Source organism: Toxotes jaculatrix, chromosome 7, assembly GCF_017976425.1.
Source record: "Toxotes jaculatrix isolate fToxJac2 chromosome 7, fToxJac2.pri, whole genome shotgun sequence".
Lineage (NCBI taxonomy): Eukaryota > Metazoa > Chordata > Actinopteri > Toxotidae > Toxotes > Toxotes jaculatrix.
In genome coordinates this window covers 26688227-26711408 of record NC_054400.1, presented here as the reverse complement: position 1 = coordinate 26711408, position 23182 = coordinate 26688227, and the positions used below count along the sequence as shown (strand labels likewise).

General features: G+C 42.5%; 2 protein-coding genes and 1 long non-coding RNA gene across 6 annotated transcripts; 2 read left to right on the top strand and 1 right to left on the bottom strand.

Moving 5' to 3' along the window:
• The first annotated feature begins 62 nt into the window (after positions 1-62).
• LOC121184088 (endoplasmic reticulum mannosyl-oligosaccharide 1,2-alpha-mannosidase-like) lies at positions 63-15741 on the top strand. Of its 4 annotated transcripts, none has more exons than XR_005894266.1 (16): positions 63-288; positions 420-542; positions 1138-1251; positions 2439-2547; positions 2911-3029; positions 4861-4994; positions 5079-5185; positions 5294-5473; positions 5737-5885; positions 6869-7057; positions 9095-9285; positions 10404-10524; positions 10843-11037; positions 11158-11289; positions 11547-14151; positions 15468-15739. XR_005894266.1 is itself a non-coding variant. In XM_041041487.1 (15 exons), the coding sequence occupies exons 3-15, from the start codon at positions 1153-1155 to the stop codon at positions 11751-11753; spliced, it is 1929 nt and encodes a 642-aa protein (XP_040897421.1). In that variant the 5' UTR covers positions 63-288; positions 420-542; positions 1138-1152; the 3' UTR covers positions 11754-15741. The 4 variants fall into 4 exon arrangements, 2 of the variants coding, with proteins under 2 accessions (XP_040897421.1, XP_040897420.1); XR_005894265.1 differs by having other exon boundaries at positions 11547-15126; positions 15239-15739; XM_041041487.1 differs by having other exon boundaries at positions 5297-5473; positions 11547-15741.
• A 38-nt stretch (positions 15742-15779) lies between these two features.
• dpp7 (dipeptidyl-peptidase 7) lies at positions 15780-22973 on the bottom strand. Its single transcript, XM_041041491.1, has 13 exons — positions 22846-22973; positions 22104-22230; positions 21884-22023; positions 21218-21381; positions 20252-20387; positions 19978-20059; positions 18794-18960; positions 18097-18157; positions 17512-17630; positions 17237-17393; positions 16736-16800; positions 16580-16650; positions 15780-16484 (listed from the first exon to the last, which is right to left on the bottom strand). Exons 1-13 carry the CDS (start codon positions 22966-22968, stop codon positions 16373-16375), a joined length of 1524 nt encoding a protein of 507 aa, XP_040897425.1. The 5' UTR covers positions 22969-22973; the 3' UTR covers positions 15780-16372.
• LOC121184091 lies at positions 18851-20426 on the top strand. The gene is made up of 3 exons (XR_005894267.1): positions 18851-18963; positions 19955-20078; positions 20291-20426. It is a non-coding gene; the product is annotated as an uncharacterized LOC121184091 (long non-coding RNA).
• Positions 22974-23182: the final 209 nt, after the last annotated feature.

Below are 23182 nucleotides of genomic sequence, written 5' to 3'. Positions count from 1 at the left end.
TCCAGAGTATACCGATTCTGGTATTTACGACACTTCGAGGAAATCCGTGAAGGCAGCATGGATGCACCTGAATCATATCTGTTGTTGTCAGAGAGCAGCATCACATTCAGAGCTACAAGTGGATCGCGTTTAACGTCCAGTTTTCTTTCATCGTCTCTTTAATAAGTGTTTTAAACATGAAGAGACCCCCGAGGCTTCTTCATTAACGCTGAGCTAACCGTTGAGTACTGTTACTCTCCTGGTGGTGGATTAGACTGGTCGCACATGTAAAGCTGGAGACTTTTCGAGGTAATGTCAGAACATGTTTTCGTTTTTCTCGGCGGCCGTGAAATCTTCAGTTAAACATGTATTCAAAGAATATTTCTGCTGTACTTGTGTTCGACGTTTGTTTTTTTTACTTCTCGTATCGGTTGTTTTAGGCCTCAAGCCATGCCTCGGTCCACAGTTGGTCTGTGAAACCGCCAAAACGTTACTTCGACCCAGTGACGCGTAGGCGAGGTAGCCGTGGGGGCTACACCAGGGTTTATTCTGTTGTGTGAAAGGTAAAATAACACTGTTCTGTGGTTAAAGCAAAGTAATTTGTAGCCAGTACCCACTGTACAAGTTATAGCTGCTGGATACGCTATGTATATCAACATTCAGTGTACATTTAGGTTAACACTGTTAATTGAATCAGCCTGTTGATTAAACTTTGCGTTGTATGGTGTTGTTTCCAGATGTGGTTATAGCTGGCTGTGCTTTGCAGACCACCAGCATTTATGTTGACATTTCTCCTGAAATGAAACATCCCGAGCATTAGTTGTGTTACTCAGCGTAAGCGCTTGTAGATGTGTTGTGAATTTAGGTTATAGCAACTAAAGTCAATGTAAAAACATGTTATGTAAGCTCTTCCCTGTAAAGTGAAATGCGTGGAAAGTGAGCTGAAGTGGGTCGTAAGTGTACTCTTCATGTGTGACAATTTGGTGTTACTTTGTAATTATATCACAACCACAGCTATGTTTAGCAGCCAGGCTCACATGCTAGCTGCACTTTGTCCCCCCCTAGCTTGTTTCGAGCTGGGTTTAGATCACCACACCTGGAATTTACATCCAACTGTCGTCTCACTCACACTACTCTTGAATGTGTCTCTTCCTCCAGGGCTGGGTTACAGACATGCACCCACCATCTCGACAGGGCTATGTATCCATAAGCTTTGCTGGACAAGGAAGTTACAATAACAGTAAGCAGTGGAGGAGGCAGTCCTGCTGGAGGGTAAGTGGGTTGTATCAGTGAGCTGCTCATAAATGGATTTCCTTTTCTCCTCTCATCCTCACAATGCTCTGGTTACCCCCCCCCCCACACACCCCTGCTAAGACCTGATAACATTACTATTGTGTCCCACTTTTTCCATGGCTGGCTTTAGCTGCTGATGCTCTCCAGTGTATCTGCTGAAAAAGATATGGTGAATGTGAAGAATGCATGATCTGCTTCTTTTCTGTGCCATAATGTAGAGTTGGGTATGTGTGGGTGTGTTTATTATCAGCTCATACAACAGCTTTACGAGTGTTAAATTGTTAAATGTGTTAAATTAAAAAAAAATTGTAGGTTTGAAAAAGTTATGCATGTATTTTATTTGTTAAAGCTCAGAGTTCATAGGTATACCTGTGGTACCATTTTCAAATTGTGCATTTAGAAACTTAATTTATGTCTTCTATACTAATTGTATACTTCATGCCTCTGTGCTTATTGTGTACTGATACGTACACAATATATGTACTAATTGAAGAGTTGAGTGTATGGGTGGAATGATGGTGCTACAACAGAGTGTGATAGTGTAGGACCTTTGCTCCATTCTTAAAGGGAGGCCCAGAGTCAGGTGTGAATGGGAAGCCCAAGCTACAATGTCAGCACAGTAATTTGATTCTTCAGAATGGGCTAACATTGCCTCTAAATGTGTGTTATCAAGTTTAACAGGACATGAACAGTGTTGATAGTGGTGTGTGAATGATCTCATCATGTTCAGGCAGCCTAAGGTGTTCTGGTAATGTACACCATTATTATTACTGTTCATCAGACCAAAAGACTGCATGGTGTAATTAACATGAGCAACAATATGTTATGAAATAAGCCAGTCACAGTACATAGTGCGGGACAGGGCATAGTATTTATGTATGACTGGCTTCACTGGGTTAAGGTCTGTCATTAGAAAGCTGATGGGGAAATAAGTTCTTAGCTGAAACAGCAGTCACGTTAGTTTATTTATAGACAAACACTGGCCAAACTTCTGTACACAGAGATGAAATGAGGTTTCTTGAACATTTATTGTTCAAGACCACAGATTAATTCAGTTTGAGTTATAAGACCTGTCAGTCAAGTTGCTTGTTTGGACAAGAAAAAGCATATCAATTCTTCAGAAACTGGCCTTATTCCTCATCTCCCTCTCTTCTTTGTGCCTGCAGAAGTGGAAGCAGCTGTCCAGGCTGCAGCGAAGCCTCATCCTCTTCATCCTCGTCCTTTTGTTTATTTGTGGAATTGCTTCCTATCCTACTGTTACTGAACACCTCAGAGGTAAGGCTATAGGTACATCAAACATCTCCCACGGGATCTTATGTCTCAAGCACTGGCATGCTGTCAGGGCCTCCTGGCAGCTGGAGTTGCTAAATGGCAACAGAATAATTAGTCTTTTATCTTGTTTAAGTAAAGTATAGATAAGTAAGCAAACACTTGTATGCAACTGAAAACAGAGAAAAGCCCAAACTCTTACACATGCCATAATTACTATTTTTATTCTCAGTGTTCGGTTTAAGTCCATGAAATCAGTAACACCTTAGCATACTTTATAAATCATTCATCAGTTTGACATGTTGCTTTGAGTTTCTAATTGTGACCTTCAGTAACAGATTCACACTCAGTGTTTTTGTATGTGTTAAGGCCTTACAGATGGAGAGCGAGACACAGACAGTAACAGCATCCTGAGACCTGCCATCCCCCATGTACTGCCTGAGCCTGTCAAACACGGCCCCCCAGCACTAACTGAACAGCCCTCCCAGGTTTTTAAATCTCACCTTATGTTCTCTTAAGCTTGTCTCAAGGTTTCTAAAGAGGTTGATGTACTTGGATGTGGAAAACTTTCCTTTGCTGTTTTTAAATTGGGTATTAATGTTGATTTAGACTGACTGGTTGTGATATTTAGTATCAGTAGCATCACAGAGAAGTACAGAATTTCAAGTTATTCAGTTTTTGAGTTGGGTGCTGAGGTCAGGCTTAGCATTTTATTAGGAACACAACCCTCAGGGGCAATTTGGGATTTTGTTTTGCCCGAGGACACTTCGACATACAGACTGAAGGAGCCGGGGATCAAACCCCAGACCTTTCGATTAGTGGACGACCCATTTACCTCCTGAGCCACCGCCTCAGTTCTTTGTGGCATGGACTCCACAATATTTTGGAAACCTGAAATCCAAGTATATTCTTTTTACATTCTGTATTTCACCAACCTCCTTCAACCTAAGCTAAGATGGTGACTTCACCATACATAAAAAAACATCCAAGGCTGCTTAGAACTTTAGATAATTTTAGCCTCAGAGTGAAAGTCTAAGTACATGAGTGGAATGGCAGCTGGTAGTTATTTTAAGCGTAATCACCACTCTGAACAGACAACGGGAAGATGCAGGGCAGACTTATAGGAACAAGGTACTGTATATCATCTAAAATTGAACTGGTTTCCCTTTTGAAGTAACACACAGTACAACAGTAAACTGAAAAGCTCAGTGCTGTCAGTACTAGGTAAGTAATGGTGGCCCACTAGAAGATGTACTGTGTACCTTACATTATGGACATACGCAGATCAGCCACAACATTAAAACCACCTGCCCGACATTGTTTAGCCCCCCCGCCACAGAAACAGCTCTGACCTGTGGAAGCATGGACTCCACAGGACTTGTGAGGATGTCCTGTGGTATCAGGCACCAAGATGTTATCATTTGATTCCTTTAAGTCCTGTAAGTTGCCTTTGCTCCCCATCAGTGAGGCTTGGGCACTCATGACCCTTTTGCCAGTTCACTGGTTGTTCTGCCTTGGACCACTTTTGTAAATTAGTGACAAAGGCATTCCGGGTACACCCATTTTGGAGATGCTCTGAGATATATCTAACCTTACGCTTGCGTATTTTTCCTGCTTCAACTTCAACAAGTGACTGTTCACTTGGACTCAGGTGACTCCAACAACTCTAACGACAGTTGTTGCAACAGCAGGAAACACTAATGAGCCAAGTGATAACAACCAAACAGATAAAATACCTCAGACTTCCCACCAGCTAATCAGAACTGAAGGAGCCTCTAGGATGAAAGGTGAAATGTCTTGAAGATCTACAACCAAATCCACTTGTTCTCCATTTGACTCTTCTTGGATCCCACTACCTCCCACTCTTGTCAGGTGCCATTGTAAGAAAATAATCAGTGTGATTCACTTCACCTGTGGTTTTAATGTCCTGGCTGACCAGTGTATATGCCAAGTGAGTTCATCCAGTTTTAAAAAGGCACATTATCTCCTTCATTGCTAATGGTATCTGTCTGTGGCGATAGCTTTGGTTCCATTTGTCCAGGTTATGACATACTTGTCTCTGAGGTTTCCCCCTCCATCCAATATGTTGGATTTCAGTAAGGTAATTGGTCTTTTTTGTGGAAAATCCTTATCAAGCCAAGTCAGTTTTATTTAACAGAAGTTATCTCAGGGTACTTTTCATAGAGAGCAGGTTGCAAGCACTTGGTGACAGTGGCAATAGACATCAATTATTGTTTCTTTCTCAATAACTTGCATACATGAAATCAAGATTTATGTAGTAAAATAAGTTTCTTGTTTATGTCACCATTTGCTAATTAGAGGAAATTATCCAATAAGAGAGGACCACCCGTCCTTCAGAATCGTCTTCAGAGGAAAGTGAACACTTCAGATACAGTGGTCGAGGACAAGGCAGCTGACAGCAAGAAAGAAGGAGAGGAGGAGGGAGTCATCAGGTGAGACTTGCAGTGTGATCAACAACCACAGCTTGTTTTGTCTATATTTGTATTATTTATTCTGAATCCACTGGTGATTTTCAGCTGGCGTGGGGCAGTGATTGACACTGACCAGGCCACAGAGGGCACCAAGGATGGAGAGAAGGAGGATTCACCTGCCAACCAAGAAGCCAAAGTATCTAAAGAGCCAGGTATCTGCTGTCCTGTTTCCCACTTTCTGTGTTAATTGTGTTCTGTGTTAGTTAGCATTTGAAACACTGTGTAATAAACTGGCATCTTGTGTGTATTCTGTGTTCCAGAAGCTAGGAGGCTGGAGGCGGTGCAGGAAGCTTTCAGACATGCATGGAAGGGTTATAAAGATTTTGCTTGGGGCCATGATGAGCTCAGGCCCATCTCCAAGTCCTACAGCGAGTGGTTTGGCCTGGGTTTGACGCTTATTGACGCCCTGGATACCATGTGGATCCTGGGGCTTAAAGAAGGTAGGCTGTGCCTTCCAACACTAAACATTTAGCTTCTAAGTATCAGATACACACCTCCTGATTGCTTTGAAAGTTGCTATAGAGCCTTCTCCACCCGCTGCTTAACATAGAACATGAAAACAAGAGATGAAACATTTCTTCATTCATTTTAATGTAATCTTAATCTTAAACGAGTTAAATTTATGAAATAATTTCAGATATATTGGTTCATTTATAAGTCAGTGTGTCTTTTTTCCAAATAATTGTTTAATGTTGTGTTGCAGAATTTGAGGAAGCAAAGGCGTGGGTGGCCACAGAGCTCACATTCAACAAGAATGTAGATGTCAACCTGTTTGAGAGCACCATCCGCATCCTGGGAGGCCTGCTGAGTACCTACCATCTGACTGGAGACACCCTGTTTTTAGACAAAGCTGTGAGTCATTTTAAGACCTTAATGATTCTAAAGACAGAGTTTGTACCTTAATACTTAATACAAATACTTGAGCCTTTGTTTCGAGCACTCCTGCTATCTCAGACTGCCAAATAGAAACAAATGTTCAGTGTTCAGTGTAATTCAAATAACTGTACGCATTTTCTCTCCACTCTACACAGATACAAGATCCATTCGTTTTAAAGATAGTATTACACTTATAAAAAAATCTTTGTCACTGCCAAACACCTGTAGTCTTTACACCTCAGCTGTGGTATTTATATTTCCCAGCTCTCACAACCTGTTCTTCCTTACTTTGCTAAAGTGGGCTGAAGTGTTGGAAGAGACATTTTCCATTGGCCTTTGACTCATTTCACTGTCTGCGACTACCACAGACTGTTTGAGAAAAGCATTTAGGACTTTTGGCTGCAACTAACTTGTTTTCCTTATCTAGTAATCAGTTGGTTATTGTCTTGATTAACAGAGAAAGATTGTTTTCTCAGGAGAACGGTCAGAAATCCAGAGAGAGGGAAATGACATGATCATATAAGACAAAGAAACAGAAATTGTTCATATTGGATGAGGTGGAACATACAACAGACTTAAATCATTTAATGGTTTCAGCTTCAGAAATACTACATTTAGCATCTTTGCAATAAAATCCTAATAATGCCAAACCAGTATCAGTGTTCCCTCTAACACGCATGACATTTCATGACATTGACTGACAGTAGCATCTGAGACCGGATGTAATCCACAAATCAAAGGGTCCAACGGTCACTAACACAGAATAACATAAGTAATACAGGCCCCTGTCTGAAACGGCAACACAGCTCAAAGTGGCTGAGTACACACAGGGCACCAGTCATGATATTTAAATAATCTAATTTCAGTGAGTTGTGGTTGACACTGTCACTTCTGGTTTTCAGTGCCTTTCAGCTGTAAATGTCTGCAGTGAATGTCACATGTGCGTTCGTCCTTTACAGAAAGACATCGGCTCCAGGCTGATGCCAGCCTTCAACACCCCGTCCAAGATCCCTTACTCTGATGTGAACATCGGCAAAGGTACAGCCCACCCCCCTCGCTGGACCTCAGACAGCACTGTGGCTGAGGTTACAAGCATCCAGCTGGAGTTCAGAGAGCTGAGCCGCCTCACCCAGGAACCACAGTATCAGGTGATTAACGGACCGGGAGATACAACCATGCTGATCCAGGCTCTGCCCAGCCCAAGTTTTAAGATCGGCACTGAGGCTTAGCTTTCCCTCTGTACCACAGCCGACACTGCGTGTTATGCTTTTCTAACATAACATTGTGGCACAGCACGGACAGATGCCCTTTCCATCTGCAGGTGTTGTTTTAAAAATAATTAGTATGCCGTATGAACTTGGTAGTTCCTGAAGATTATTACTCAAATTCCTCAAGTAATTGTTTCAGCTCCGCATTAAGCTGAACACAGAACTGAGACTGATGGATTACAGCTGAAGGTGACAGAGTCCCAATGAGCCAACTCTTGCTGAGCCCAACAGATGAGAGTTTTAGATCAGCAGAAATGGACAGAGGAATGCTTTTAATGTAAGAAGCAACATCGCCTTTTCTCTGGCGCCATCCCTTATTTTACAGTTTTTTCTCCCTTTGTAGTAAGGATCTAGGAATAGCTAAATTGTGTCGTGAGTGGTTTATCTACCTAGTAGTGTCGTTCTCTGGTTTGTCAGTAGCATTACGGCCTCACAGGGATGCTAGCCTGGCCAGGGTAGCATCAGAGGGATGCTAGCCTGGTCTGCCCTCCACACGACAGGAGAGCTTCTCGTGTAGACTTGGTGCGTTAGCTTTTTCTAGTTTAATCTTTTATGCATTGATACTTTTTGGGTGTGATATCAGCTGCTGCTTTCATTGCCTTACAGCAGCCATGGTCACCTCTGCCATCGGACTGTGGCTAGCTGTCATCTACAGGCTAATAATTTCGTGGGTCACAAGAGATGGGCCACATTCGAACCCAAGAAGTCTTGTTAACATGGTACGTGCCTCAGTCCAAAGAGCCACAAGAATTTGCCTTAAAAGCAACGTTTGAGAAGACACAGAAAAAGAAAACACACATTCTGTGCACAGTGGATTCTCAGGCAGTGTATTTAAAATGCTAAATGCCCTGTCATCTGTATTCTTGGACACTGGAGCAGTCAAAGCCCAGTCATGTTTACTCATATACACATGAAGCTTGTGGCCCAGTTTTGGTGTGATTGGTGCGGCCCAGTTCTTATTGAAAGAACTGAAAATGGTCTTCAGTAAGTCTGATTCCTGTTGGTAAATGTAAATGAGTGGTGAGCGTTCCTGTAGTTGCAGACTGTGGGCGAACAACATTTTTGTATTTATCCATGTTTAAAAAGGGCAAAGCTGATTCCCTAGTTACTTCTTTTCAAATTCTTGTTAGGAGCTTCAGCACAGGGGCTTAACATGCACAGAATTTCAGAATCTCAGCCTGTCAGATCATGAACCCATCAGGCACGATGACTTACCGATAAGAGATGAAAGTGAAGCACCAAGGACACGATCCTCTCGCTGATTTCCCACCCACAGGCTAGCACCCACAAACACCAACAATTATTTCTCTTGGAGCATACAACCCACCTGAACATGCCGCTGCCAGGATTTGTTTTGGCCTGTTGCCAGCCATTTGTAGCTCAGCTCAACCCTTTTCCAGAAATATTGCGAGGACTGGACAAAATTGCAAGCCGATGTAAATAATGCTGGGATTGGTTGAGCTTGTATTCATTTTTGTCTGTAAGATTTGACCCAGATTTGCAAGGAATTTCATTGAAGGTGTAGCAAATATACTTGCCAGATCATAGAGAGTAGTGTATACAGAATTTTAGAATGCAGCATAAAAGTGAGGGTGTGATGAATTATTAGATTATCTTAGTCGTATTCCTTTCTGTATGCAGTAAGCAGCTGTGCCAAATTTGGTGAACATGCCACTAATTACTCCTCTAATGCTGAGTTCAGAGAGTCCACACTGTCTTTCTTTTTAGGAAAATACTGTAGTTGTCCTGGAGGGTACAGAGCACCTGGTTTTGACCTTTTTGAAGAAATCATATGCACTAAGATAGCAACATCTTCCTTTAGGGTGTTTTTGCTGCGAGGTTACTTTGACCCACTTAATGAATATTAGAAAAATGCCCACAGTTTAACTCATTTGACCTCTGGTCTTTATTTTCCAGGCTGTGGTGGCTGAGGTTATGAATCAGATCCACAAGCTGGACGGGAAGCTGGATGGACTCGTGCCCATGTTCATCAATACAAACAACGGACAGTTCACCCATCAAGGCATCTACACACTGGGAGCCAGAGCAGACAGCTACTATGAATACCTGCTGAAGCAGTGGATCCAGGGAGGCAAGAAGGAGAGCCAGTGAGTCAGACTACACACACACACACACACACACACACACACACACAGTGTTTACTCTTACAACAACAAATGTGACAGTATGAACTTTTAGCCCTAAAGGACCATACCAGTGTTTTTGCACAATCAGCCCAGAAAAGGCTACGTCCTTACAGCTTACACTGACAGTAATGCAAATGGAGCTGTCAGCTCTCATGGCCTACAGGTAGACATACTTTCTTCTCTCTTCACTTCATGGGGCTGTCTAACATCTTGTCTCAGTCTTGTCACGTAGCAGTGGTACTGGCTGACAAATTCTTCAGGATTAAACCACATGTCATATGGAGTGAAGTAAACGACTAAATCAGGATTATGGCCCACGCTGTTATTGCTGAAAGTCCTAATACTTGATCTCCTCCGTGTGTCCTTCATGTCTACCCATCCCACAGAGTATGTCAGTTACCTTCTGTGCACTACAGTTGTACACTGGGTTGGCACTGGTGCTGATATCAGCCAGACATGACCTATCAACAGTAAAATCTAAGTTGTGAATTTGTAGCTTAATAGTTGTTAATCCTTTTTGTTACAATGGTGCTAGGTTCATCCCATAGACACATTTATTTAAAATGGACCATGTCATATGTAGAGATAGGGGTGTTAAAGCTATCCTGTCAGCACTGGCAGCATTTGGTTGCTTTGCCTTTGTCAGGAGGACTGATGAAAGATTAATACACTGGAACAACAATCCCCTCCAGACACTCAGCACTGCTCGAGGGCGCAGGCTTAGATTAAGCAGCTTTGACTGTCTGAATGTCCACATTAGTTGGCATGTTTCAGAGGAGAAGACTTAACAACTTCCTCATTCTTTTGGGATTTTATATAATGTCTGGGCTTTAGAAATCATCTTCTGTATCTCTGCTCTGGAAGTAAAATCTTTATTGTATATTACAGTTGGCATCCTATAGCATGCAAGTCTCCTAATAGTTATATTTCTCCACTCTATCAGCTTTATACCCTGTGGACTGTATCACTCTGTTTGATTTCCCTATTCATTGTGTGTGTGTGTGTGTGTGTGTGTGTGTGTGTGTGTGTGTGTGTGTGTGTGTGTGTGTGTGTGTGTGTGTGTGTGTGTGTGATTGCAGGCTCTTGGAGGACTATCTACAAGCAATAGAGGGTGTAAAGAAGAACCTGTTACAGAAGTCTTCTCCTAATGGCTTTACCTTTGTTGGAGAGCTCTCACATGGACAGTTCAGCCCTAAGATGGTTGGTAATATTCAAACCCATCATCAGTGTTCTCTGCTGGCCTCAGTGTTGACCTTAAGAGCTGTTAACCTTGTACAGTTGCACTGAAATCATTGGCGAATGTCAGCTGGTTAAACTGGCTTCAGTGGGCCTTGATGGGCTCTGACATTTACAACAAAAAAAGTCAACACTTTAATGAACACGTTTAAATTTTTGGTCTTTTGGTCAGTGTTATCACTCATTTAACAGATGAATGATAACACTGATCATTCATGTAGAAACTGATCCGGTCAGTACGGGCGACTCAGATGTATTTAACACTGCTGTCTGCTAACTCAGGACCATCTAGTGTGCTTCCTGCCGGGCACTCTGGCCCTCGGTGCTCACAACGGCCTGCCTGCTGATCACATGGATCTGGCCAAACAGCTGATGGAGACCTGCTATCAGATGTACCTCCAGATGGAGACAGGCCTCAGTCCGGAGATCGTCCACTTCAATATGCATCAGGGCAGTATCCGAGATATTGATGTGAAGGTAGGTAGAGACAGTATTGATAGAGTGGGTACACAGGTGATGTTTAAATTAAGCAGATATTTAAACTCAGGCGTATCTTATCATTTACTGTTGGTGTCTCTTTTGTATTGTCTCTCATAGCTTGCAGACAGACACAACCTCCTCCGACCAGAGACAGTGGAGAGTCTCTTCTACCTGTACAGGTTTACCAAGGATCACAAGTACCAGGACTGGGGTTGGGAGATTCTCCAGAACTTTGACAAGTACACAAAGGTAGATAAAAGGAAGGCTGTCTTCACTGGTCTGTCTCAGTCGAGGGTCAGTGGTCTTAGGTGGGCTTCTATGGGACAAAATCATATTCAATGCAGAATGTTTGTGATATATTCCAGTCACCTGAGCTGTGGCTCTGTGTGTGTGTGTGTGTGTGTACATCTGAAGTGTTGGTCAATACATGTTTACAGTGCTAGTGGTAACTGGGATTAGGTTTTATATGGATTGTGTGAACGTGAACAAGTGCCTGTGTGTTTCAGGTTTCCTCTGGCGGCTACACCTCCATCAATAATGTGCGTGACCCAGACTACCCGAGCCCCCGAGACAAGATGGAGAGCTTCTTCCTGGGAGAGACCCTGAAATATCTGTACCTGCTCTTCTCAGGCGACCCCAACCTCATCAGCCTAGACCAGTATGTCTTCAACACGGAAGCTCATCCTCTGCCTATATGGCCTTCCACTGCGTGACGTACACACACACACACACACACACACAGGAATTCAAATGGTATGTATAAACACAACAACACAACATCTCAGGGTTGCTCTGACAACAGGATGAAAGCTTCATCTCCTCTGTATCAGTGAGTAAACAGTAAACAGCCCTGACCACAGATGGAAAAAGCTTCCTCTTCACTGACTGAATCAGCTGTTTGCCATGTGATAATAGCCATTAAGAAATGAGCCGGGTTCAGTGTGTGGCTTGTTTGTGTATTTTGGCATAGGAGGGTTTCTGTGCTCTTTTAACACCCAGACAGAATCAGCACTGAGGTAGAACCTGACCGTCACTTGAACATGAACTGGTCTTAATCGCATGTCGAGGTGTAGGAGTGTCAGGTCGGACTGATACAGGTGTCCCGAAGGCTGATTCTGCTAGTTTCAGTTTCAAGCTGCTTACAGCTGTGCATGTTCAGTTCCTCACAACCACCGCCCCCCCTCCCAGAAAAAAAATTTAAAGTCTTAATTCTTACCCCCACATCATATTCATATTCCAGTGGAAAGGTTTCTGAAACCTATTGTAATCCACTGCTGACACAAAGCCGGTATCTGGAGGTCTGACCCCAGTGCTGGGTGTGAAGGCAGGATGGTTGCCTTTCGTAGCATAAATGTTGCCTGACAGCAGCCACCAGCTGTCTGAACTGAAACCTGAAACTTGGAAGCTGCACCTGCACCTAGAACCTGACCGCTCTGCTGACATGTTTGCACACGGGTGTTAATGTTGCAGGGATACGAGGGGAAAAAGCCAGTTCCTCATCACACTGTATATATAGTCCTCAAGTGCTCGGGCTGGAAATACTCTCAGATGCTGAAGCTTCCTGACAGGGCGTGACCATGCCACAGGTGTGTGTGTGTGTGTGTGTGTGTGTGTGTGTTTGCTGTTCTGTGTTGCATTCATGTCATTCAGGACATGAGGGGATTTTACCACATGAAAATCCTTCCACAGTTTACCAGTGGAGGAAGCAGCATTCAGATCCTTTACTTGAGTCCAGGCATTATCAGCTACATATTTTTGCAGCCTAGTAACCCAAAGGTGTCCTCATGGCCTATGAAAAAAAAAAACTATACAGTAATGTCTTCGTAAAAAGTCCTACCCACTATCTTAATGCTGCAGCTCATGTCTTGTCAGATAGTTTATTTGCTGTTGGATTAGCCAGAAACAAACAGCACTGCTTGGTTATTTTATTTATCAGCTGTCTCTTAAATGATTTTCCAGAAAATTTCCTATCATCGCAAATAGATGTCAGCATCTGAATTTAATAAGACAAACACGTTTGGTAAACATCACCCACTTCTTATATATTATTATAATATATATATATATATATATTTAAAACTTGAAAATGCTTAAATAAAATCTTTATCTAATAACAGTCTGAGGCATGAAGCCCTGCAGGCTGTTAAATGAAAGCGACAGACTGCCTACAGCCATTTAGGCTCTAAGCAGTTTCTCACTTTCACACTTAGGCACGAATGCAACATGGTGGCAACCAGCCACCTGCTCTGATAACGTATTGACTGTGTTGCCCACAGTGTTGACATGGTTTGGTGATAAACTCTGATCTCTGATGTCGTCAGCAATGAAATGTCAGGTGTGGGCAGTGATGTGCTTCTGATAAACTCTAGTCTGGTGTGTTCGCCTGGCAACAACAAACCATTTAGTTGCTTTAAACCTTCCAGCTCCCATATGACATGAATGCTACACGGGACACAGATGAACTTGGTCTTATTCCAGTTGTTGCCAAGCAGCAGATTTCCTTCTGAACTGTGAAGTTTTTGTTTTTTTATGAGCACAGCAGTGGGTTCTTAGCATCAGTGAATTTGATTGTCTCCTTTTTGTTTTTTTTTGTTTGTGCTGAGCAGCTGCTCTTCTCGCTGAATGTTCCAGTTCTTTCTTCTTTTGTCATTTTCTTTGGTAAGGTTTTAGTATTTGTTTTACTTTTAAATGAGAGATATGAACCGTTAGATTTTAAATATAAATTTAACATAATATATTGATTTGTAGTGTATATTTAAAGTTGTAATTGCAGCTATCTTGAAGCAGTGAGCTCGGATTGTGCATTTCATTGAGATTGTGTAGTAGTAGCAGCAGTGGCTTAAGAGCAGCCTGCAGTCATTCCTACAAACACCACTAGTTTACATCGTAGCTGTAGTTGTTCCTTTGAAGAACTGTATGAACCTGAATTGAGACCAAACTCATTTTGTATATTCTGTTTATTTTCCATCACCTGTGCCTTTAATGTTGCTTCAGACAACATTCAAAAGACGAGTGTTAACTTTCTGTCCATTTCTATCCATTCAAGCTGTTTTTCCCTGTGCATACGTTGCCGATTGACTCCACTGTGCACGCTCCATGTGATTACTGCAGGTATAAGTATTTTTTACAATAGAATAATGAAATAAGCATGGATATTTTTTCCCAGCAGGCCCTCCAAGCAATCATTAGGTTTTACATAACCCTCATCTCTACCAGTGTGTGTATTTAAACCCTGCCTACAAGGGCTCTGTGTGATCCCTGCCTGGATGTATTTCAGCATAATTCCTGAGCCAAAGATATGCTGAAAATAAAAATCAACCCCCCGGTGTTCGGGGGCTTGTTTTTAACGAAGAAAAGCCATTTCTCCAGAGCCACATCTTTCAGGAAAAAAAAAAAAACTAACTAACAAAGGAGATATTTTCAGTGCTTTTGATAACAGTGTCACCGATGTGGGCTTTGAAGACTGATGATATGATATTTTTAGACTAAAGTCAATGATGACTGATTGAGTTCTATATTAGTTGCAGCCACTGAAGTGTGATTTGTGGAAAGATTCAGACCAGTACAAGAAGAGTAAAGCTGTAATGCAGGTTTTCTAACTTTAAAGAGTTATAAACCTGATGCTCTGCCTTGGAACAGCTGGTGTAATTGGCGGTGGGAGGCTCCATTATTCATCCATCTACAGTCTACACTGTTCTTCTAGATCATATTTTTGGTAAAATCATCTTTGGTTTTATTGTCATACACTGTCTTAGACAAACTTTGTAGTATTTGCAGCTACTGTTACACAGCTACACGTGAACTGATGTGTTCACATATTTAGATTTACTGTAAATAGAAGCCAGTGGTCATTACAACAATCCCTGAGGAGTGCTGGGTTGGTAAAATGCAACTTGAGCATTAAAACCATCATTCAAGGATCATGTTATTAGTGAATGCAGTGGTTACCAACCCATCACTCCCTGGGTGGCACCTCAGTTTGAGAACCACTGAGTTAAAGTTAGGTTGCAATCAGCACAGCCACTATCTGCACCGGTGTACAGGCACTATTATTACTAATGATATTCTCGACCCAGGATCTTTTCAGTCACACTCTTAGGCAGGTAGGTTTGAAAGACAGCTGTAAAAGTCTGTATGTTTCTCCATCAGAAAACGACGGCTCATTTTATACGGAGTCATTTACAGCAGACTGTAGAAGCTTGAAGTTCAGCAGAGGGAAAGATAAAGATTGTTTTTAAGGAAGTAAACCACTTGTGCAGCATAATCTTCTCTGATCTCTGACTACACCTTCAGTTATCTGTCAAAGAACAGAGCAGAACTTTGAGTCCACGGAGGAGGAGGAGGAGCAGGGGTCTGATCTCTGCTCAGGTTTTCACAGAGTGGAATAAATACTGAAGATTTGACTTTTTTTTTTTTTTTTTCAAAAGTACAAACTGGACTCCTGCAGAGACCTCCTCACAGACACTGTGGCTTTTATGTTGTGCGTCAATCGTAACAGATCCTCCGTCAGCCTGAAGTGTGATCTCTGTCCAGATGCTGTGGAATGGGATTTTATATAAATGTGGAACATGTTAAACAGCTTTGTTCTGATGGAGGCGTGGCTGAGGCTGCACTGGCTCAATGGTTTTGGGTTGTTGTTTTTTTTTTTATTTCAAACTTTCTTAAACATGTTGATGTCACCTGGTGTGTAATAAATGCTGAATCTGCTTTAATTCTGTAAAAACAAAATTTAAAAAAAGTAGAAATTAAAGAGATTTTATTGAACAGAAACAACATTTGAGTCGATCATTGACTCACGAAACAAAGCAGGTCTGCAGTGATGTAGCCATGGTGATCTGGTTCACTTTTTTTTTTTTTTTCTTCTTCTGATGTTCAAGGACAGAACTCAGTGAGACCAGTGGAACCACTGGCTCCCTTTCATTTCACTGAGACGTCCTGAACCCATGGAGAGAAGCATGATGGGATAGCTGGCAGCATGAGATGAATGAACAGAGCAGATAGTTGTTGTGTGGTAACCAGTCACATGCAGCTCCTGCACTGATCTGTCACTTTAGACAAATGATCAAATAACAGTGGAAGCTCTGATCAACTGTATGTGGATCGGTCTGAATTTGGCTGAGTGTTCATCGAGTGTTCCAGCATCTCACCTGTGAATGGATGCTGGTTTTCTTAACCTTCCATGATTATAATGTGAATATCTCGGGGTTCAATCCGTTGTGGTTTCTTTTCCCAGGGCGAGCACACTATCTCGAATCCAATATTCTCTGTAAGTGAACCTAAATTCGATTTTACATAACTCCAATCATGAAACAAAAAAACCTGAACCTGTGCTTCACGGGAACGGTTTTAATCTGCTCCTCTCCATCTTCACCCACTGTGCAATGATGTCTGCTTCTGTTTTCCTGGCAGTGATGACTGACTCTGGATCAGCATCATGAGAGCCTCTGCACAGAACAACAACAGAGAAATGTCATGTCAGATTTTGATTTGTTTAAAGAAAAAAGAAGGTGAGTGTCCAGAGGCCGACAGCTGGCTGTACCTCAGGTCCAGATGATGGGCTCCTTCAGGAATACTGACAGCGATCAGAGATGAGCTCAGGGACTTGCGCACCTGAAGAGCAGAGAGCTGATTAACTCAGACTGAAAACAGGGGGACTTCACAGTTCTCTGAGGTGTACTCCAGTTTAATCTCTTACCCCTCCGTTTGCCCACGGGTCCAGATCTCCATTGGAGAAGATAATGTTGCTGGCTGTGGAGAGAGCTGAACACGAGAGGAGAGCTCATCAGTTCCTCCTGCACTTACAGACCTCCTCCAGACATGGAGGAGAACACGTCTACAGAGGCAAGGGAGTGTATGAGGAGCCCGTGGAAGGACCTGGTTATCTTCATGAACTGACCATCAAAGTCGTGAGTATAGACAAACACAATGTGCTCACAGAGGTGGTGGGTAAAGTAAGTGAACCTGCTGGGAGGCGTCCAAACACACCTATCTCATGTACCCACAATCACATGATCCCTGTGTCTTCATTTCAAAATAAGAGTGCACTGGTAGTCAAGGTAACCTCATCCAGGATTAAAAATTCAATCCTTAAACTGTGAGTGTTTCACATGAGTGGGCTTAACAACTTCTGACCCAGTGTATCAGATCCCAGTTTCTAGATTTACACCTTCAGATGCCAGGATACATCAGGACTCACCATCACCCCAGAACTGGGTTTTGAGCCAGTCTGGTCGTGGAACCACCGCCCAGCGTTTGGAGCAGTAAAACTCGCGGTCTCTCTCAGTGAAGGCCATGGGGGGAAACATGTCCGTCACATTGTTGCTCTCAAAGCACAGATTGATCTCTGTGCAGGCCTGAAACCAGAACAGAATCATTGTTCAAATGAAGCATAGTGAAGTAATTCTGTAAGATAAAACATGGAAACACAATCTAACTGAATACTGTGCTGTGTATGGGAGGATGTAGGAGTACCTGGTAGTCCCAGGCCAGGCTGTCAAAGCCCAGTCCACATCCCGTGGGATCAGCACACTCCAAATACAGACTGTACAGGTCGAAACAGGTCAGCACCCCCGTGCCATTGTACACAATCGCTGCAGGATGGAACGCATGAAGGATTTTTAAATGTCTGGTTACGGGATGTTGTTGTGTATCAGATGTACTGGAGACCAGGTAGATGCTGCACTGAATCATGCTCTTCAATACTTCACAGGCTCCAGGTAGAAACCAGGTGAGCATGAGCTCATAACACACATCTGTGGAACATCTGCTAATGTTTTTAAGCTCAAGGAACAGAAGCATTTGCAAGTAGGTGTGTTTGTACTGTAAGGAATATGAAGACACTGCCCTCTAGTGTCTGCTGACATGAAATCAATCTGATCAGCATCCTGCAGTCTCTTACACACTCATCATTTAAAATAAATAGAACCCAGTCTGATCTTAGCTGCCTTCTCTCCATTAAAGAGACAAACAGCGATTCATCATTTTGTGCTACTGATGATTTTGCTCAGACACAAAAATCGGAGCTGCTTTAAATAAGACAGAGCTCGTGTCTTTTACCTGCAGTGTTCCTGAGGTTAGCGAGCAGGTCGGATCCACTCAGCATGGTTTCACAAGCCACCTGAAAATTCAAAAGTCACACATCACACATCAGTCAGCTGCAGTCCTCTGGTTTAAACACATCTGGATCAGGTCTCATCTGATCCAACAGAACAGAAACACCAGGCTCTCTGGCACAGCTTACATGTGTGCATATATTCATATCATCTTAATCTAAAAATATCTAAACTACTGTCTTGCAGACTTGTTGTCATTCATATGTTTAATTTTCAATTTGTTTTTTTTGAAACTGTTGAAAATGTATTTGCATTGGTAAATTCACAGTATCACTATGTGCTGCAGCTACATTTACCCTCACTGGATAATAACACAACTTTGGACAGTAATGTTCACTACAGCCTGATGGACACTACCAACACTAACTGTCTGTTCAGCTTTCATCAACAAGAAATCCATCAATCTCATATTCAGGCTGTAGTCTGTGTGTGGCTGCAGCCATGTTGGACGTCCACAGCTGCTGTTCCGGGTTCTAAACTGTTGTGCAACGTGGGATGTCTGAATACAGGAAGTAATAAGTGATATGTTTCTGTTCTGTTCTCAGAATAGTTTCAGTCTGTGTGATGTTGCTCGTTCATGGATAGCACTTTAGACTAATGATTTGTGGTTTGGTGTGCATCCTCTCTCACTCTTTGCGTACCTTTACAGGGTTGGCGGGCATGTTGCCCATGAAGTGCGTGCTGTAGGGGTAATCCAGCATGGCCATGAGAGTGAAGGCGTTCCTCAGCAGGCCGTACAACTGGTGGATGTCCTGAGCAGATGATGGAGGTTTACACAGAGTAAACTCTGATTGGATGCGACTATAATCTGGTAAGAAAACAACAATGGTGGGTTTAGATTCCTCGTTCAGAGCTGCTACATCTGGCTGTACCTATGACCTGTTCCTAAACATTTTGGATTTCTGAGCTGATTGTTTACTAAAATGGTTTGTGTTGTATAACCTGAACCAAGGACACGTGTCCACACTGGACAGCTAGGTACCATTGACTCTTCGCTCTTTTGATAGAAGCCCTCAGTCAAGCCGTTACACAACATATATTTCCTCTACATCAGACAGTAGGCATGCTGTGTGGAGACAGTCATGGAAACATCTCCCACCACTCACCCACAATGCAGCTGTAAAGGTGGGTGGAGTCTGTCTAGTTTCTGGGTACCTTCATCACCCCCCATCTGAAATGGGCGACACACTCATCCACTACACTGCTCCAGAAGATGGAGAGAGAGAGAGAGAGAGAGAGAGGCAGGAAGTGGGCCTGTAGGACAGTGTTGGATGATTCACACCCGGCTCACTCTCTCATCAGAAAACTTCCATTAAGCCGAGGGTTTTGCCCCATCAAGGCCAGGACCAGGACCATCAGACACCTGAACAGTTTTCTTTCCCCTAAGGCCATCACTCTCCTCAGCAGCCCATCCCAGCTCGGAGTAAAAGACGCTTCAGAAGTGAAGGTCTTCACTTATTTCAAAGATTTAAAGGAATCTTATTCTGTTCTGGGTCCTTGAAGCTTCTTATATTTAAAACTTGGAACTGCAGTGGAAATATATGGAGTGCTGTGGCATCTCTCTCCAGTTTCCCAGCCTCTGGTAACACTGTTTTCTGTGAGAACTGAAGAGCTGGTCTATAAACTGCTGCTCTCACACACACCTTTATAAACGTCCTATTACGTTGGTTTGGGTGAATGAATTGCAGGGTCTTGGTTTTGAATGTAAATGACCTCAAACACGGTTATGTTTTCTCATTTGTTAGCTATTTAAGATATGCTGACCATATTTCTTTTTAAAACTCTGATCATCTCCTCTTCAGACGGCGTCACCACACAGATTTACCTTGACGTTCGGCTAATTCTTTCAGCTGATGGAAAGCTCCTCTCACAGCATCTCTGCATTCAGGGGCAATGCTCTCAAAATCCTTTGAAAGAGAAACAAAGGTTAGTATCTGACATACATGTGTGTGTGTGTGTGTGTGTGTGTTAATTTAATAAACTGTCACTAAAACAGCTGTAACAGTGGGGAAATATTTAGGAAATGACGGTTAATTACACTCATCTGCCTGAATCACAAGGTGGGCAGTGACAAAAAGAAGGAGCACCCATTCACTTACAGCTGTGACATCTCTAAAAAACTGTTTGGACTCTCCCAGGCCAGCAGTGGACAGGATGGGGGCGCTGGCAGCCAGAGCTCCAGCCACGATGTTTGGATACTTGAGCCTCATGTAGACCGACAGCATCCCACCATAACTGCAGAGACAAGGAGACGGTCAAACAGGATAAAACACCCCAAGACAAGCAAATAAGACGAAATACTAAGAATGTGTATCTTTTATTTTCGAGGAAATCCTGGATCATGTCTCATGTGGACTGAGGAATAACAGGGAATAATCAGAGATGTGAAAGCAAAGGGAAGCTTGTCACTGGATCACTCTTTACAGAGTGAAAGTGTAAGTACAGTTTGTTTAAACCTGGCATCTCATTTCCAGCCACCATTCAGCCTGGATGTGTTAGAGCACAGTAACCTTTCAGAACAGCTGCAGTGTCAAGTTTGGCTCAAAGGATTCATTTTTAAAACTGTGGCCTGCTGCATTAAGACGTGTGTTCAGTCTGCAGGTGATTAAAGGTGGAATCAGTGATTCTCATCCACATTTTATTATTTTTATTGTCCTATAATAAGCTCTATGATGTTTGAGATCTGAACTGCTTGTCCAAAAAAAAACAAACGAGCCATTTAAATGTGTCAACTTGGGCTCTGAAAAATGATGAATGGCACTTATTATTACTATGTTTTGACATTTTATTGATTAAACGATGCTGCAATGAGTTGAATCGACGCCTCTCTGAAAGAGTTTTAGGCTCATGTGTCAAATTTGATGCCAAATCAGTTGAAAAGTTTGAAAGTTTGGAAACCGGCCACTAAAAGGAACTAATTTTAATTTAATAAAAAGAATTCAAGCTTCATATAAACAACTAGTTTGGACTGATCAGCTATTTAGGAAATAAAAAAACATCTGAGAGACACAACAGGTCACACAGGAGGACGACTCTTAGAACAACGTCGGTCAGGTGTGTCCTACCTGCCGCCAAACACGATGACAGGACAGTCTGTGGCTGCCAGCTGCTGTTTCAGCTCAGTGATCATGACGCCATAGTCGGCCAGGGCCTGCTCCACCGTCAGCAGGCTGATCTGAGGGATGCTGAAGGAGTCATTGCCGAACGGCAGAGATCTGCCATAGTAGCGCTGTAAGAGGCGGAGGAGGACAAAGGTGTTCACGCTTGATCAGAGATTCAAAGCAAGTGCAGACAGCGTCACAGCTGCAGTTCACCCCAGCTCCAGAGACACGCATCATACACCCACAAAGAGGAAGTAAATCAAAGTCTTCCACTGTTATCGGCCTTATGAGACTGTTAGGGCCATAAAACTTTTTGGACTTTTCTGGTCACGTAAGCTGATGAACTGCAGGTTTCAGAGTGACAAATTGAACGTATCCAAAGCCTGATATATCTTATTCCTATGTACCACTGCTGTCCAAAAACTATTAGATACACATCAGTCAGCCCCACATACACTGTCCTGCTGCTGATGAGTCAGCTGATCTGAGTCAAACTTTAACCATCCTTCTGTCACATGATCTGCACATTCTGCTCAGGCAGAACTGTTTGATCATGAATCATTTAGTCAAAAATGACACAGCTGTCTGCATTTGACTGCACCGCTTCATGATCTGTCAGTGTTTTCTTACATGTTCGGCAAATATGACGAGTGCCCCCTGCTGAGCAGCCAGCTCTGTGATGAATCCAGAGTTGAGAGCAAATTCCCAGATGTCTCCCTCGTTGCCTGTGTAGAAGAAAATAGGACCGTAGCCTTTCTTCCAGTATTTATCTAAAAGGAGAAGAAAAACACAACACAATGAGTCACTTGCTCATACAGCTGTTATATTTCTAACGGGAAGCTGGTTTTACCTGTGATCAGGTAACGCTGACTGAATGTTCCGTTTCCCATGCTGTTAAAGTTGAAGTGATCCAGAGTCTGACTGAAATATTTCTCTGTGAACTGGGGGTCTGTCTTGAATCCATGATGTTTTCTTAACTGTGAGAATGAATGAAATGTGCAGTATATTAACATGCAAAATGTGAAATGTGCAGCAAATCAATAGGATGAAACACACCAGAACTTTAAAGGGTGAAAAAGCAGGAATTTGATTAGACATTCTTGTTTTTAATTTGCCTTGAAAATCTGCCTGGAAGCCCAGGGAACGCTGCATAACTACTGTCAAACCAAACTCCATTCAAGAAACTAGAAACTAAATCACATCTTGTTATATGAAAACCAAACATACAATAATGGACTGACTTCAAACCTGTGGCTAATGCTAAATCTCCATCCTTCAACTCGGCTTACAACTGACAAACCATTTAACTCTACTGTACTGACAAAACATGAAGTTTCTAATGTGGTTTACATCCACTCAGAAAGACGATTTCTAATAAGCTTTATTAAAAAAAAAAACTCTAAGAGTACTGATTTGTTGGTCACTTTAAGCCAAATCTGATTCATCTGTTACAGTTTTAAGACATAATCACTCAGATGTGTGTAACGTTATTGACCGACAGTGAATCCTGAATGGAGTTTTCTCCAAAGCGGAACTGAGGTTTCTGAAAAATAAAGATAAAGGAAAGCAAAGCTTGAAAACTAAAGCGTTACCTGAAAATGCGGCAGCGCCTCAGCACAGGACAGAGCCACTGTTACCGAGAAAAACAACGCTGTTAGTTTACTCATGTTCCACAGTTTATGTTCACAAACCCCGAGATCAGCTGAGCGCTTCATCAGTCTGCAACGCGCCTGCGCTGATCGTACGTGTCACATGACTGATGTTTTGAACTGTGCTGCGTTTACTTGCACCTCGTATTAATCAGATTCTTTTTTTTGTACGCTAAGAAGAGAAATAACTATCACCCAGCAAAGCTAATGCTTAGACTAATTTATGAGAAAAAATATATATATGTATATTAGTGGCAGCAACAACTAAAGATGAAAATAC

Coding starts and splice junctions, on each gene's coding strand:
- LOC121184088 (XM_041041486.1), top strand. CDS start 1,153: ATGCACCCACCATCTCGACAGGGCTATGTATCCATAAGCTTTGCTGGA. Junction 5,186..5,293: donor CAAAGTATCTAAAGAGCCAG/GTATCTGCTGTC, acceptor TCTGTGTTCCAG/AAGCTAGGAGGCTGGAGGCG. Junction 9,286..10,403: donor GGAGGCAAGAAGGAGAGCCA/GTGAGTCAGACT, acceptor GTGTGATTGCAG/GCTCTTGGAGGACTATCTAC.
- dpp7 (XM_041041491.1), bottom strand. CDS start 22,968: ATGAAGCGCTCAGCTGATCTCGGGGTTTGTGAACATAAACTGTGGAAC. Junction 21,382..21,883: donor TCGTCATATTTGCCGAACAT/GTAAGAAAACAC, acceptor CGCCTCTTACAG/CGCTACTATGGCAGATCTCT. Junction 20,388..21,217: donor GTCATCGTGTTTGGCGGCAG/GTAGGACACACC, acceptor TTGTCTCTGCAG/TTATGGTGGGATGCTGTCGG.